Source organism: Symphalangus syndactylus, chromosome 13 (genome assembly GCF_028878055.3).
Source record: "Symphalangus syndactylus isolate Jambi chromosome 13, NHGRI_mSymSyn1-v2.1_pri, whole genome shotgun sequence".
Taxonomy (NCBI): Eukaryota; Metazoa; Chordata; class Mammalia; order Primates; family Hylobatidae; genus Symphalangus; species Symphalangus syndactylus.
This window is the reverse complement of record NC_072435.2, coordinates 37,297,425-37,310,362: the sequence shown is the minus strand read 5'-3', so window position 1 is coordinate 37,310,362 and position 12,938 is coordinate 37,297,425. Positions and strand designations below refer to the sequence as shown.

General features: G+C 51.7%; 1 protein-coding gene across 8 annotated transcripts in view; it reads right to left on the bottom strand.

Moving 5' to 3' along the window:
- LDLR (low density lipoprotein receptor) overlaps positions 1-12,938 on the bottom strand; it is a 43,548-nt gene that overhangs the window by 16,676 nt on the left and 13,934 nt on the right. For 6 of the 8 annotated variants that reach the window (XM_063615988.1, XM_055238517.2, XM_063615987.1 and 3 more), the window contains 7 exons: positions 10,443-10,823; positions 9,355-9,477; positions 8,531-8,653; positions 4,726-4,845; positions 3,872-3,997; positions 2,213-2,384; positions 1,900-2,127 (listed from right to left, as the gene is read on the bottom strand). In XM_063615988.1, the coding sequence (XP_063472058.1) occupies positions 1,900-2,127; positions 2,213-2,384; positions 3,872-3,997; positions 4,726-4,845; positions 8,531-8,653; positions 9,355-9,477; positions 10,443-10,823 (1,273 nt within the window). The remainder of the gene's footprint in view (positions 1-1,899; positions 2,128-2,212; positions 2,385-3,871; positions 3,998-4,725; positions 4,846-8,530; positions 8,654-9,354; positions 9,478-10,442; positions 10,824-12,938) is intronic. The other 2 variants (XM_055238522.2, XM_055238520.2) reach the window with 2 other exon arrangements.

Genomic DNA, 12,938 nt, shown 5'->3' with positions numbered 1-12,938 from the left:
TAGGTGGCAGACTGAGACGCCTCCTCAAAAGAAAAAGAAAGGAAGAAACACAAGAACACAAGCCACGTGCAATGGCTTGCACCTGTAATCCCAACACTTTGGGAGGCCAAGGCAGGAGAATTGCTTGAGGCTAGGAGGTCAAGACCACCCTGGACAACATAGTGAGACCTCATCTCTACTAAAAATAAAATAAATTAGCTGGGCACAGTGGTGTGCACCTGTAGTTCCAGCTACTTGGGAGGCTGAAGTGGGAGAATCAACTGAGCCCAAGAGTTTGAGGCTGCAGTGAACTCTGATTGTGCCACTGCACTCCAGCTTCAGTGACAGAATGAGACCCTGTCTCAAAACAAACAAACAAGTATGAGACCAGAACACACACACACAACACACACATTTGTATCTGAGTGGAGACGGTCTGGGAGTCTCTTTCCCTCTGGCCTGGCAGTTATGTGGCCAAACACACTGGGCCACATGTACCCCACCCATTGTTCTGTGGCAACAGTGAGCATTGTCTTGTTTAAAAGAGATCCAGGGTTGGGTTGGGCGCAGTGGCTCATGCCTGTAATCCCCACTCTTTGGGAGGCTGAGGCAGGCGGATTACTTGAGGCTAAGAGTTCGAGACCAGCCTAGCCAACATGGTGAAACCCAGTCTCTACTAAAAATACAAAAAATTAATCGGGCGTGGTGGTGCATGCTTGTAATCCCAATTCGTTGGGAGGCTGAGGCAGGAGAATCACTTGAATCTGGGAGGCAGAGGCTGCAGTGAGCCGAGATCACATCACTGCAATCTAGTCTGGGCGACAGAGCGAGACTCCGTCTCAAAAACTAAAAAATGAAAAGGGGGCCGGGTGCGGTGGCTCATGCTTGTAATCCCAGCACTTTGGGAGGCCGAGGTGGGCGGATCACAAGGTCAGGAGATTGAGACCATCCTGGCTAACACGGTGAAACTCTGTCTCTACTAAAAATGCAAAAAATTAGCCGGGCGTGGTGGCAGGCCCCTGTAGTCCCAGGTACTGGGGAGGCTGAGGCAGGAGAATGGTGTGAACCTGTGAGGTGGAGCTCGCAAAGAGCCGTGATCGCGCCACTGCACTCCAGTCTGGGCGACAGAGCGAGACTCCATCTCAAAAAATAAATAAATAAATAAAAATAAAAAGGGACACTGGCCGTAGTTGGCCCACCTTCACCCGCAGGCAGGTTCTGTTCCATCTGAATGATGCTCTCTTCCCTGCTTTTCCCTTCCAGACACCAAGTGTGCCTTCTCCACTGTTTTCTACCCGAAACCCAACATTCACCTCCTGATTGTAGCTGCAAGGACAGTGTGCGTCCCGGGCGGTCGGCACCACACTGAAACTGTGAAATGCCACCTCTCACGTGCTTAAGTAGCAGATGTCGCCTGACAGGTACAGAGTACACCGGGCAGGCAGCAGGGGCGATGCTTCCTGCCAGGGGACACAGGTCAGTGTGTCTTGACCCAGGAGCTGCTGAGTCAGCCACGGGCTTGGAAGACACCATCCTGGGGCCTAGCCACTAACCAGTTCTTTTTTTTTTCTTTTTTTTGAGACGGAGTCTCGCTCTGTCACCAGGCTGGAGTGCAGTGGGGCTGTCTTGGCTCACTGCAGCCTCCGCCTCCTGGGTTCAAGTGATTCTCCTGCCTCAGCCTCCCGAGCAGCTGGGATTACAGGTGCTTGCCACCACACCCAGCTAATTTTTGTATTTTTAGTAGAGACGAGGTTTCACCATGTTGGTCAGGCTGGTCTTAATGATCCACCCGCCTTGGCCTCCCAAAGTGCTGGGATTACAGGTGCTTTGAGCCACCGTGCCCAGCCCACTAAGCACTTCCTGAAGCCCCTTCCTGCTCCCTCCATTCCCTCTGCAGCCCTCAGCGTCGTGGATACGCACCCATGAACAGGATCCACCACGATGGCCCTTGGCTTGGAGCCGTTCTCCCTGAATAACGTTTTCCTCTTCACACCCTTGGTATCCGCAACAGAGACAGCGCCCAGGACAGAGTCGGTCCAGTAGATGTTGCTGTGGATCCAGTCCACAGCCAGCCCATCGGGGGCCTGGAGGTCCCTGCTGATGACGGTGTCGTAGGAAGAGACGCCGTGGGCTCTGTCAAGCTGGGTGCTGAGGCAGGAGGAGAGGAGGGCATCAGGGCCAGAAGCCCTCATCTCACCTGCGGGCCAAGGCTGCAGGCAGGGGCGACGCTCACCTGTAGATCATTCTCTGGGACAGGTCAGACCAGTAGATTCTATTGCTGGCCACCTCCGTGTCCAGAGCGACCACGTTCCTCAGGTTGGGGATGAGGCTGGTGTACTCGCTCCGGTCCAGCGTCATCTTCCTGACCTCGTGCCGGTTGGTGAAGATGAGGTAGGCGATGGAGCCTGGGGACCCGGGGAGCGAGGTCAGGGGGGCAGAGGGGACCCGTCGATGGAACCAAGAGTGACTCCCCATCCCCTCGTGTCACCCTGCACGAGTGCAGCTGAGCCAGAGGAGGCACCCAGAAAAATAGGGTGGAAAAGACCTCCCGACGGGAACAGGCACAGTGGCGCCCGCCTGTAATCCCAGCATTTTGGGAGGCTGAGGCAGGAGAATCACTTTATGTCAGGAGTTCAAGACCAGCCTCACCAACATGGTGAAATCCCCGTCTCTACTAAATGTACAAAAACTAGCCAGGTTTGGTAGCAGGAACCTGTAATCCCAGCTACTCAGAAGGGTGAGGCAGGAGAATTGCCTGAACCTGGGAGGTGGAGGTTTCAGTAAGCCAAGATTGCGCCACTGCACTCCAGCCTGGGTGACAGAATGAGACTCTGTCTCAAAAAAAAAAAAAAATTAGCCAGGCATGGTGGCACATGCTACTCCAGAGGCTGAGGTGGGATAATCACGTGAACCCAGGAGGTCAAGGCTGCAGCGAGCTATGATGGAGGCTGCACTACACTACAGGCTGGAAGACAGAGCAAAACCCTGTCTCTAAAAAATAATAATAGCCAGGTGTGGTGTCTGTAATCCCAGCACTTTGGGAGGCCAAGGCCGGAGGATCACCTGGGTTCAGGAGTTCACGACTAGCCTGGCCAACATGGTGAAACCCTGTTTTTACCAAAAATACGAAAATTAGCGGCCGGGCGCCGTGGCTCACGCCTGTAATCCGAGCACTTTGGGAGGCTGAGGCGGGCAGATCACAAAGTCAGGAGATCGAGACCATCCTGGCTAACATGGTGAAACCTGTCTCTACTGAAAATACAAAAAATTGGCCTGGCGTGGTGGCGGGCTCCTGTAGTCCCAGCTACTCGGGAGGCTGAGGCAGGAGAATGGCGTGAACCCGGGAGGCAGAGCTTGCAGTGAGCCGAGATCGTGCCATTGCACTCCAGCCTGGGCGACAGAGCGAGACTCCGTCTCAAAAAAAAAAAAAGAAAATTAGCCAAGCATGGTGGCATGCACCTGAGGTCCTGGCTACTCCAGAGGCTGAGGTAGGAGGATCAACAAATCCTCCTGCCCTCAAGCAATCCTCCCGCCTCAGCCTCCCGAGTAGCTGGGACCACAGGTGTGCGGCACCATGCCCAGCTAATTTTTTTCTTTAACCCCTTGAAGTCACTCCCCGGGTTGTCCCTGAAAGGAAAGCCAGTTCCTGTTCCACCAGCAGGGCTGAGGGTTCCGTTAACTGGATATTCCCAGAAACTAGGACATATGCAGGCATCCCCCTGGCAAGCCCAAGTCCTAACAGGGCGGCAGACTCCCCTGCCAGAGCCCTCAGGAGCAAACAGCCTCCTGGTCAGGAGACATGAGTCTGTACAAAGTTCAGATGATGAAACTCCCCACCACTGCTGCCTGCAAAGGGTGAGGCCGCCCCCAACCTCCGCCTTCCCGATCTCACCTACAGCCTTGCAGGCCTTGGTGTGGGGGTCCAGCTGGAAGCCTTCCTCACACTGGCACTTGTAGCCACCCTCCAGGTTCACGCAGAGCTGGCTGCAGGTGTCGGGATCCTGACACTCATCGATATCTGGGAGACAGAGAAAGAGGCTTGGTGGGGACACTCTTCCCCAGTGGCTAGAGATGGGGCGATGGGACCCAGGCCAAAACCTACACCTTCAAAGGCAGCCAGGAGACAGCCCAGCCTCTCGGGGGATGTAATCAAGGAAACAGCCAGGTGTCATCCCCAGCCATCACCTGACCTCACCATTCACCACGGGAACCCAACCAAGAGTGTGAAGCTGTGTCAGCTGAAAATTTTTTTTTTCTTTTCTTTTCTTTTTTTTTTGAGACGGTGTTTCACTCTTGTTGCCCAGGCTGGAGTGCAATGGCACGATCTTGGCTCACCGCAACCTCCGCCTCCCAGGTTCAAGTGATTCTCCTGCCTCAGCCTCCCGAGTAGCTGGGATTACAGGCATGCGCCACCACGCCCGGCTAATTTTGTATTTTTAGTAGAGGCGGGGTTTCTCCACGTTGGTCAGGCTGGTCTCAAACTCCTAACTTCAGGTGATCCACCTGCGTCTGACTCCCAAAGTGTTAGGATTACGTGCCCGGCCTGAAATTTCTTAATTACCAATCCCCAGAAGCAAGTATCTCTGGCCAGACAATGATAGTTTTCCATGCTGGTGGAATCTCATGAAACCCTCCTAACTGCTTTCAAGCCCGCTTAACAGATGGGGAAACTGAGGCATGAGGGGTTTGGTTGCCATGTCAGGAAGCGCGGAGGGGGCCCAGGGCCCAGTCCCACCCGGGAATCACCTTCGCATCTTCGCTGGGCCACCAGCTGGAAGCCGTCGGGGCACAGGCACTCGTAGCCGATCTTAAGGTCATTGCAGACGTGGGAACAGCCGCCGTTGTTGTCCAAGCATTCGTTGGTCCCTGCGCAGGGCCAGGGGACACAGACTGGTCACTCTCACTCACCCATCCCTTCACCGCCAACCTTGGCTCACTACAACCTCCACCTTCCGAGTTCAAGTGATTCTCCTGCCTCAGCCTCCCGAGTAGCTGGGACTATAGGCATGCGCCACCATGCCTGGCTAATTTTTTTGTATTTTTAGCAGAGACGGAGTTTCACTCTTGTTGCTCAGGCTGGAGTGCAATGGCACGATCTCGGCTCACTGCGACCTCTGCCTCTCGGGTTCAAGCGATTCTCCTGCCTCAGCCTCCTGAGTAGCTGGGATTACAGGCGCCCACCACCATCACAGGCTGATTTTTTGTATTTTTACTAGAGATGGGGTTTCACCACGTTGGCCAGGCTGGTCTCGAACTCCTGACCTCAGGTGATGTGCCCGCCTTGGTCTCCCAAAGTTTTGGGATTACAAGCGTGTGCCACCGCACTTGGCTCAGTGAAATAAGCTGGTCAAAAAAGGAAAATGCTGTCTGATTCCACTAAAAGGAGGTCTCTAGAGCCATCACATTCATAGGGACAGAAAGTAGAATGGTGGGTGCCAGGAGTTGGGGAGGGGATGGAGAGTGAGTGTTTCATGGGAACAGAGCTTCAGTTTGGGAAGATAAAAGAGTTCTAGGGCTGGGCGCAGTGCCTTATGCCTGTATTCCCAGCACTTTGGGAGGCTGAGGTGGGAGGATCACTTGAGGTCAGGAGTTCGAGACCAGCCTGGCCAACATGATGAAACCCAGTCCATCTCTACTGAAAATACAAAAATTAGCTAGGCGTGGTGGCGGGCACCTGTAATCCCAGCTACTGAGGAGGCTGAGGCAGGAGAATTGCTTGAACCTGGTAGGTGGAGGTTGCAGTGAACCAAGATCGCACCATTGCACTCCAGCCTGTGCGCCGAGTGAGACTGTCTCAAAAAGAATTAAAAAAAAAAAAAAAAAAAAGAGTTCTGGAGATGGTGGTTGTGATGTTGTACAATAGTGTGAATGTGCTAATGGCACAGAACTGTGCACTTAATAAGGTTTAAGAAGGTAAATTTTGGTGGGAGGGGGGAAGGACAGCATTAGGAGATATACCTAATGCTAAATGACGAGTTAATGGGTGCAGCAAAGCAACATGGCACATGGATACGTATGTAACAAACCTGCACATTGTGCACATGTACCCTAAAACCTAAAGTATAATAATAATAAAAAAAAGAAAGTAAATTTTATGTTACATGTTTTTTACTGTAGTTTATATATATAAAACAAGTTATATAGATATTTATATATATAAAACAAGTTATATATATATAAAAAACAACAGTTTTATATCTATATCTATATCTAGATATAGATATGTATAGATAGATATATAAAAAACAATAGTTTTATATATAGATATATAGATATAAAACAACAAAAGTCCGGGTGCTGTAGCTCATGCCTGTAATCCCAGAACTTTGGGAGACCAAGGCAGGCAGATAGCTTGAGCCCAGGAGTTCAAGGCCAGCATGGGCAAACATGTTTTTGTTTGAAACGGACTCTCACTCTGTCGCTCAGGCTGGAGTGCAGTGGTGCCACCTCAGCTCACTACAACCTCCGCCTCCTGCGTTCAAGCGATTCTCCTGCCTCAGCCTCCCGAGCAGCTGGGACTACAGACGTGCGCCACCACGCCCGGCTAATTTTTTGTATTTTTAGTAGAGACGGGGTTTCACCGTGTTAGCCAGGATGGTCTTGATCTCCTGACCTCATGATCCTCCCGCCTCGACCTCCCAAAGTGCTGGGATTACAGCCGTGAACCATCCCGCCAGGCCTAAAAATGGCTTTTACATATTTAAATACTTGAGAAGAAAAATAAAAATAAAAAGGGAAAATCATTTTCACGACACAAAACAGTTATATGAAATTCCAGGCTGGGCGCGGTGGCTCATGCTTGTAATCCCAGCACTTTGGGAGGCCAAGGCGGGCGGATCACAAGGTCAGGAGATCGAGACCACGGTGAAACCCCGTCTCTACTAAAAATACAAAAAATTAGCCGGGCGTGGTGGCGGGCGCCTGTAGTCCCAGCTACTCGGAGAGGCTGAGGCAGGAGAATGGCGTGAACCCGGGAGGCGGAGCTTGCAGTGAGCCGAGATTGTGCCACTGCACTCCAGCCTAGGCGACAGAGTGAGACTCCGTCTCAAAAAAAAAAAAAATTCCAATTTCAGTGTCCATAAATAACATTTTCTGGGCCCATAGCCACATGTATTGGTTTGCGTTCTGTGCGTGGTTGTGTTCACCCAACAGCCATGTTGAGGAACTGCACCAGAGACCGTATGGCCCACAGTGTCCAAAATATTTACTTTTTTTAGAGGTAGGGTCTCTTGCTCTGTTGCCCAGATTGAAGTGTGGTGGTGTGATCACAGCTCACTACAGTCTCCAACTCCTGGGCCCAAGCGATCCTCCTTCCTCAGCCTCCTGATTAGCTGAGACGACAGGAGTGTGCCACCGTGCCCAAGCCCACTCTGGTATATGACAGAGAAAACTTGCCACTGCCTTCTCTATACTGTACAGTTATCCTAATATGGTCTTTCAGTATCCACCACAGAGGGTTGGGAAAAAAAAAAACCCTCACCAGGACGAGGTGGCTAACGCCTGTAATCCCAGCACTTCAGGAGGCGGGCAGATCACTCGAGGTCAGGAGTTGGAGGCCAGCCTGGCCAACATGGTGAAACCCCATCTCTATTAAAAATACAAAAATTAGCCCGGCAAGGTGGCATTCAGCTGTAGTCCCAGCTACTCAGGAGGCTGAAGCAGAAGAATCACTTGAACCTGGGAGGCGGAGGTTGTGGTGAGCCAAGATCACGCCACTGCACTCCAGCCTGGGCGACAGAGCAAGACTCTGTTTCAAAACAACAACAACAGACCTCAAGACAGAAGCAGGCACCCAAGGAAAAGAATTCATGTATTTCAGAATTCGCTTCTTCTTTTTTTTTTTTTGAGACAGAGTCTCACTCTGTCGCCCAGGCTGGAGTGCAATGGTGCGATCCTGGCTCACTGCAACCTCCGCCTACCAGGTTCAAGCGATTCTCCTGCCTCAGCCTCCTGAGTAGCTGGGATCACAGGTGCCTGCCACCACACCCGGCTAATTTTTTGTAGTTTTAGTAGAGATGTGGTGTCACCGTATTAGCCAGGATGGTCTCAATCTCCTGCCCTCGTGATCTGCCCGCCTCGGCCTCCCAAAGTGCTGGGATTACAGGCGTGAGCCACTGCGCCCAGCATCGCTTCATTTTTTAATTTTTTTGCATGGGGTGGGTCACGCCTGTAATCCCAGCACTTTGGGAGGCCGAGGTGGGCGGATCATGAGGTCAGGATTTCAACACCAGCCTGGCCAACATAGTGAAACCCTATCTCTACTAAAAATACAAAAAATTAGCCAGGCTTGGTGGTGGGCGCCTGTAATCCCAGCTACTCAGGAGGCTGAGGCAGGAGAATCGCTTGAACCCGGGAGGCAGAGGTTGCAGTGAGCCAGGATCTCGCCATTGCGCTCCAGCCTGGGCGACCGTGCGAGACTGTCTCAAAATGAAAAAAGGAGCCCTTTGCACAGGCTGGGCAGAGTGGAGTTCCCAAAACACTACAGCACTCATGTCTCAGTCCCATTCCTGGCTCCCCACAAATTCTGCAAGCCGCCTGCAGCAAGACTCACCGCACTCCTTGATGGGTTCATCTGACCAGTCCTGGCAGTCTCTAGCCATGTTGCAGACTTTGTCCAGGGTGATGCATTCGCCGCTGTGACACTTGAACTTGTTGGGTCCTTCGCAGAGTGTCACTGTGAGAGCCAGAGAGAGGAAGGAGGAAGGTCAGGTGTGTCTGAGCTGCAGCCTGCTTGGCACTCATTCATATAATAGTTTATTCGCATAAGAACGCATGCAAATGGATTCATTAAGCAAACGCGTCAGGCACGGTGGTTTGTGCCTGTAATCCCAGCACTTTGGGAGGCCAAGGCAGATCGCTTGAGCCCAGGAGTTCGAGACCAGCCTGGGCAATATGGCAAAACCGCATCTCTACTAAAAATACAAAAAAATTAGGCCTGGCACGGTGGCTCACACCTATAATCCCAGCACTTTGGGAGGCCAAGTCGGGTGGATCACCTGAGGCCAAGAGTTCAAGACCAGCCTGGCCAACATGGAGAAACCCTGTCTCTAATAAAAATACAAAAAATTAGCCGGGCGTGGTGGTATACGCCTTTAATCTCAGCTACTAGGGAGGCTGAGGCAGGAGAATCACTGGAACACCAGAGGAAGAGGCTGCCGTGAGCTGTGATTGCACCACAGCACTCCAGCCTGGGTGTCAGAGCGAAACTCCGTCTCAAAACAAAAGGAAGTGAGGCTCTGGGAAGTCAAGTCACTTGCCCACAGACACACAGCTGGTGCAGAGCTGACCAGGGAAGCGCCCTCTGGCTTCACAAATCATTTGCAAGCAGCAAGGCACAGAGAATGGGGGATGGAAAACCAGATGGCCCGCGCTCACTGTTAATGCAGCCAACTTCATCGCTCATGTCCTTGCAGTCATATTCTCGGTCACACTGCCGGCTGCCATGGATGCAGGTTCCATCAGAGCACTGGAATTCGTCAGGGCGACAGGTAGCCACAGCTGGAAAACAGGACAGAGTGTGAAAATTTTCTCAAGAAAAGACAACCAGAGAAAAAGCAGCAGGGCCTTTAGCTGGGTGCAGCGGCTCATGCCTGGAATCCCAGCACTTTGGGAGGCCAAGGCAGGAGGATTGATTGAGCCCAGGAGTTCAAGACCAGCCTGTGTCTGTACAAAAAAATTGGCCAGGCTTGGTGGTACAGCCTGTGGTTCCAACTGCTTGAGAGGCTGAAGTGGGAGGATCGCTTGAGCCAAGGAGATCAAGGCCTCAGTGAGCCATAATCGTGCCACTTTACTTCAGCCTGGGTGACAGCAAGACCCTGTCTCAAAAAAACAAAAAAAGGCTGGGTGCAGCAGTGCATGCCTGTAATCCCAGCACTTTGGGGGGCCGAGGCGGGTGGATCACCTGAGGTCAAGAGTTCATGACTAGCCTGAATAACATGGTGAAACCCCATCTCTACTAAATAGAAAAAAAAATAGCCGGAGGTGGTGGCACATGCCTGTAATCCGAGCTACTTCGGAGGCTGAAGCAGGAGAATAGCTTGAACCCAGGAAGCGGAGGTTGCAGTGAGTTGATCGCACCACCGCACTCTAGCCTGGAGACAGAGGGAGACTCCATCTCAAAACAAAAAACAAAATCAAAACACAAACAACAAAAAACAACCAGCACCTTCCAAACAGTGATTTCCCAATAAGCTAACAGGAACCATCGGCCGGCCTGGGGCCTCATGGTGGCCATATGGATGCAGGAAATTTAGAGATGAAAAAAAATCACAGAGTGAGACTCCATCTCAAAAACAAAAAAAAAGAAAGAAAAGAAAAAAAGAAACAAACATGAAATGGGAATACTTTCTTGGCATGTTGTTCGAAATCCACTTCAGCACCTAAATCACTGCACAAACCACATCTGGGGGAGCCCAGGGACAGGTGATAGAACGCCCCACCCCCGCCCCCGGCCCCGCCCATACCGCAGTTCTCCTCGTCAGATTTGTCCTTGCAGTCGGGGCCACCGTCACAGCGCCAGCTGGAGTGGATGCACTCGCCACTTCGACAGTGGAACTCGAAGGCCGAGCAGGGGCCACTGTCCCCTTGGAACACGTCAAGACCCCCACAGCGCTGCGGCCACTCATCCGAGCCATCTTCGCAGTCGGGGTCATTGTCGCAGGCCCACAGCTGGGGGATGCAGGTGGAGCTGTTGCACTGGAAGCTGGCGGGGCCGCAGGTGAGCACCGGGCAGGAGGCCTCGTCCGAGCCGTCCAAGCAGTCCTGGTCTGAGTCACAGACGAACTGCCGATAGATGCACTTCCCATCGTGGCAGCGAAACTCGTCCTGGGAGCACGTCCTGGGGGCTGCAGGGATGGATGGGCTGAGACCACCGTCACCGTGAAGTCTCCCGACACCAGCCCATTCTATAGCCAGGGACGCTGCCGCAGTGAGGCCAGGCCCCTGGAGAGGCGGGCTGGGGAGCAGTCAGGGGCCGTGGACTCTGAACCACTGCCCTCTCGGTGCCTCAGTTTCCTCATCTGTACACATCTCCCAGCACTGCTATGAGGACTGGTGCGTTAATAGGCTTAAAGCTGTTAAACTGAGGCCTGCAAGATGGTAGCACCATTGATAGAACTGCTGTCCTTATTTTGGGTTGAGTATCCCTTCTCTAAAATGCTTGGGACCAGAAGTGTTTTGGATTTTGAATTTTTTTTTATTTTGGAATATTTTCAGATTTGGAATATTTTTCTGATTTTGGAATGTTTTAAATTTGGAATATCCTTAATGTTGTGGGTGAGCATTGGCTATCTGGACCAGTGGTGTGGGGGTAAGAATTTATCAAGACAGTTGTAGGTGCAGCCGGCCTCGGTGGCTCATGGCCGTAATCCTAGCGCTTTGGGAGGCTGACATGGGAGGATCACTTGAGGTCAGGAGTTCAAGACCACCTTGGCCAACGTGGTGAAACCCTGTCTCTACTAAAAATACAAAAATTAGCCTGGCGTGCTGGTGCACACCCATAATCCCAGCTACTCGGGAAGCTGAGGCAGGAGAATCGCTTGAACCCAGTAGGTAGAGGTTGCAGTGAGCTGAGATTGCACCACTGAACTCCAGCCTGGGCAAGAGAGTGAGACTCCATCTCGAAAAAGAAAGAAAGAAATTTTTAAAAAGGCAGTTGTAAGTACAGAAAGACAGATTTATTCCAGAAAGTAGATAGGAAAATACCTTGCAAGAAAGCAACAAGCAGGTCAGCAAGAGAGGAGCTGACTGCCAGAAGACAAAGGCTTGCTGGGAATTTTTTTTTTTTTTTTTTTTTTTTGAGTCGAAGTCTCACTCTTGTCCCCCAGGCTGGAGTGCAGTGGCATGATCTCGGCTCACTGCAACCTCCGCCTCCGGGTTCAAGCGATTCTCCTGCCTCAGCCTTCCAAGTAGCTGGGATTACAGGCACCTGCCACCACGCCTGGCTAATTTTTTTGTATTTTTAATAGAGACAGGGTTTCACCATGTTGGCCAGGCTGGTCTCAAACTCCTGACCTCAGGTGATCCGCCCACCTCAGTCTCCCAAAGTGCTGGGATTACTGGTGTGAGCCACCGCACCCGGCCACTTGCTGGAGATTTTATAGAATGGTGCTTGTGCTGTGCGCTGAAGAGGGCTTTGTGCAGTACTTATAATGCCAAGGTTGCAGTGAGCTAACTTGCAATTTTCCATCAGCCGAGGTGTCTGGTGATAGCTGGGCACAGGAAGATAAAGAGTTATTTACACAGGACGGTTGTGTGCTCTGGACCATGAAGAAAGGCAGACTTACATAGTTTGTCTGCCTTCTTCTTCTTCTTTTTTTTTTTTTTGAGACAGAATTTCGCTCTTGTCCCCCAGGCTGGAGTGCAGTGGCGCGATATTGGCTCACTGCAACCTCTGCCTCCCAGGTTCAAGTGATTCTTCTGTCTCAGCCTCCTGAGTAGCTGGGATTACAGGCACGCGCCACCACGCCTGGCTAGTTTTTGTATTTTTAGTAGAGATGGGGTTTCACCATGTTGGCCAGGCTGCTCTCGAACTCCTGACCTCAAGTGATCCACCCGCCTCAGCCTCTCAAAGGGCTGGGATTACAGGGGTGAGCCACCATGCCCGACCCTATCTGCCTTCTTTTATTGCTTTCCCTTGGTTCGGCCAGCCTGGCTTTTTTCCTAATTAGGACTCCACACTTAGAGGTAAAAATCCGAAATCCAAAATGCTCCAATAAGCATTTCCTTCTAAAGGTCAGTGCTCAAGACGTTTCAGAATTTCGGGTGCTCAAGACTTTGAATTTTGGGTTTTTGGATTTGGATGTGCCACTTGTATTAAGACAGCCAAGAAGACGCCCAGCTTCAAAGTCCATTTCCCTTTGGGATTCTTGGCCTTGCTCCTTGGCAGAATTTTCTGGCTTTTTCCCGTTCATGTTACGTGGGTCATTGAGGCTTGGCTAGCAAGTGTCACTATGTGTTCA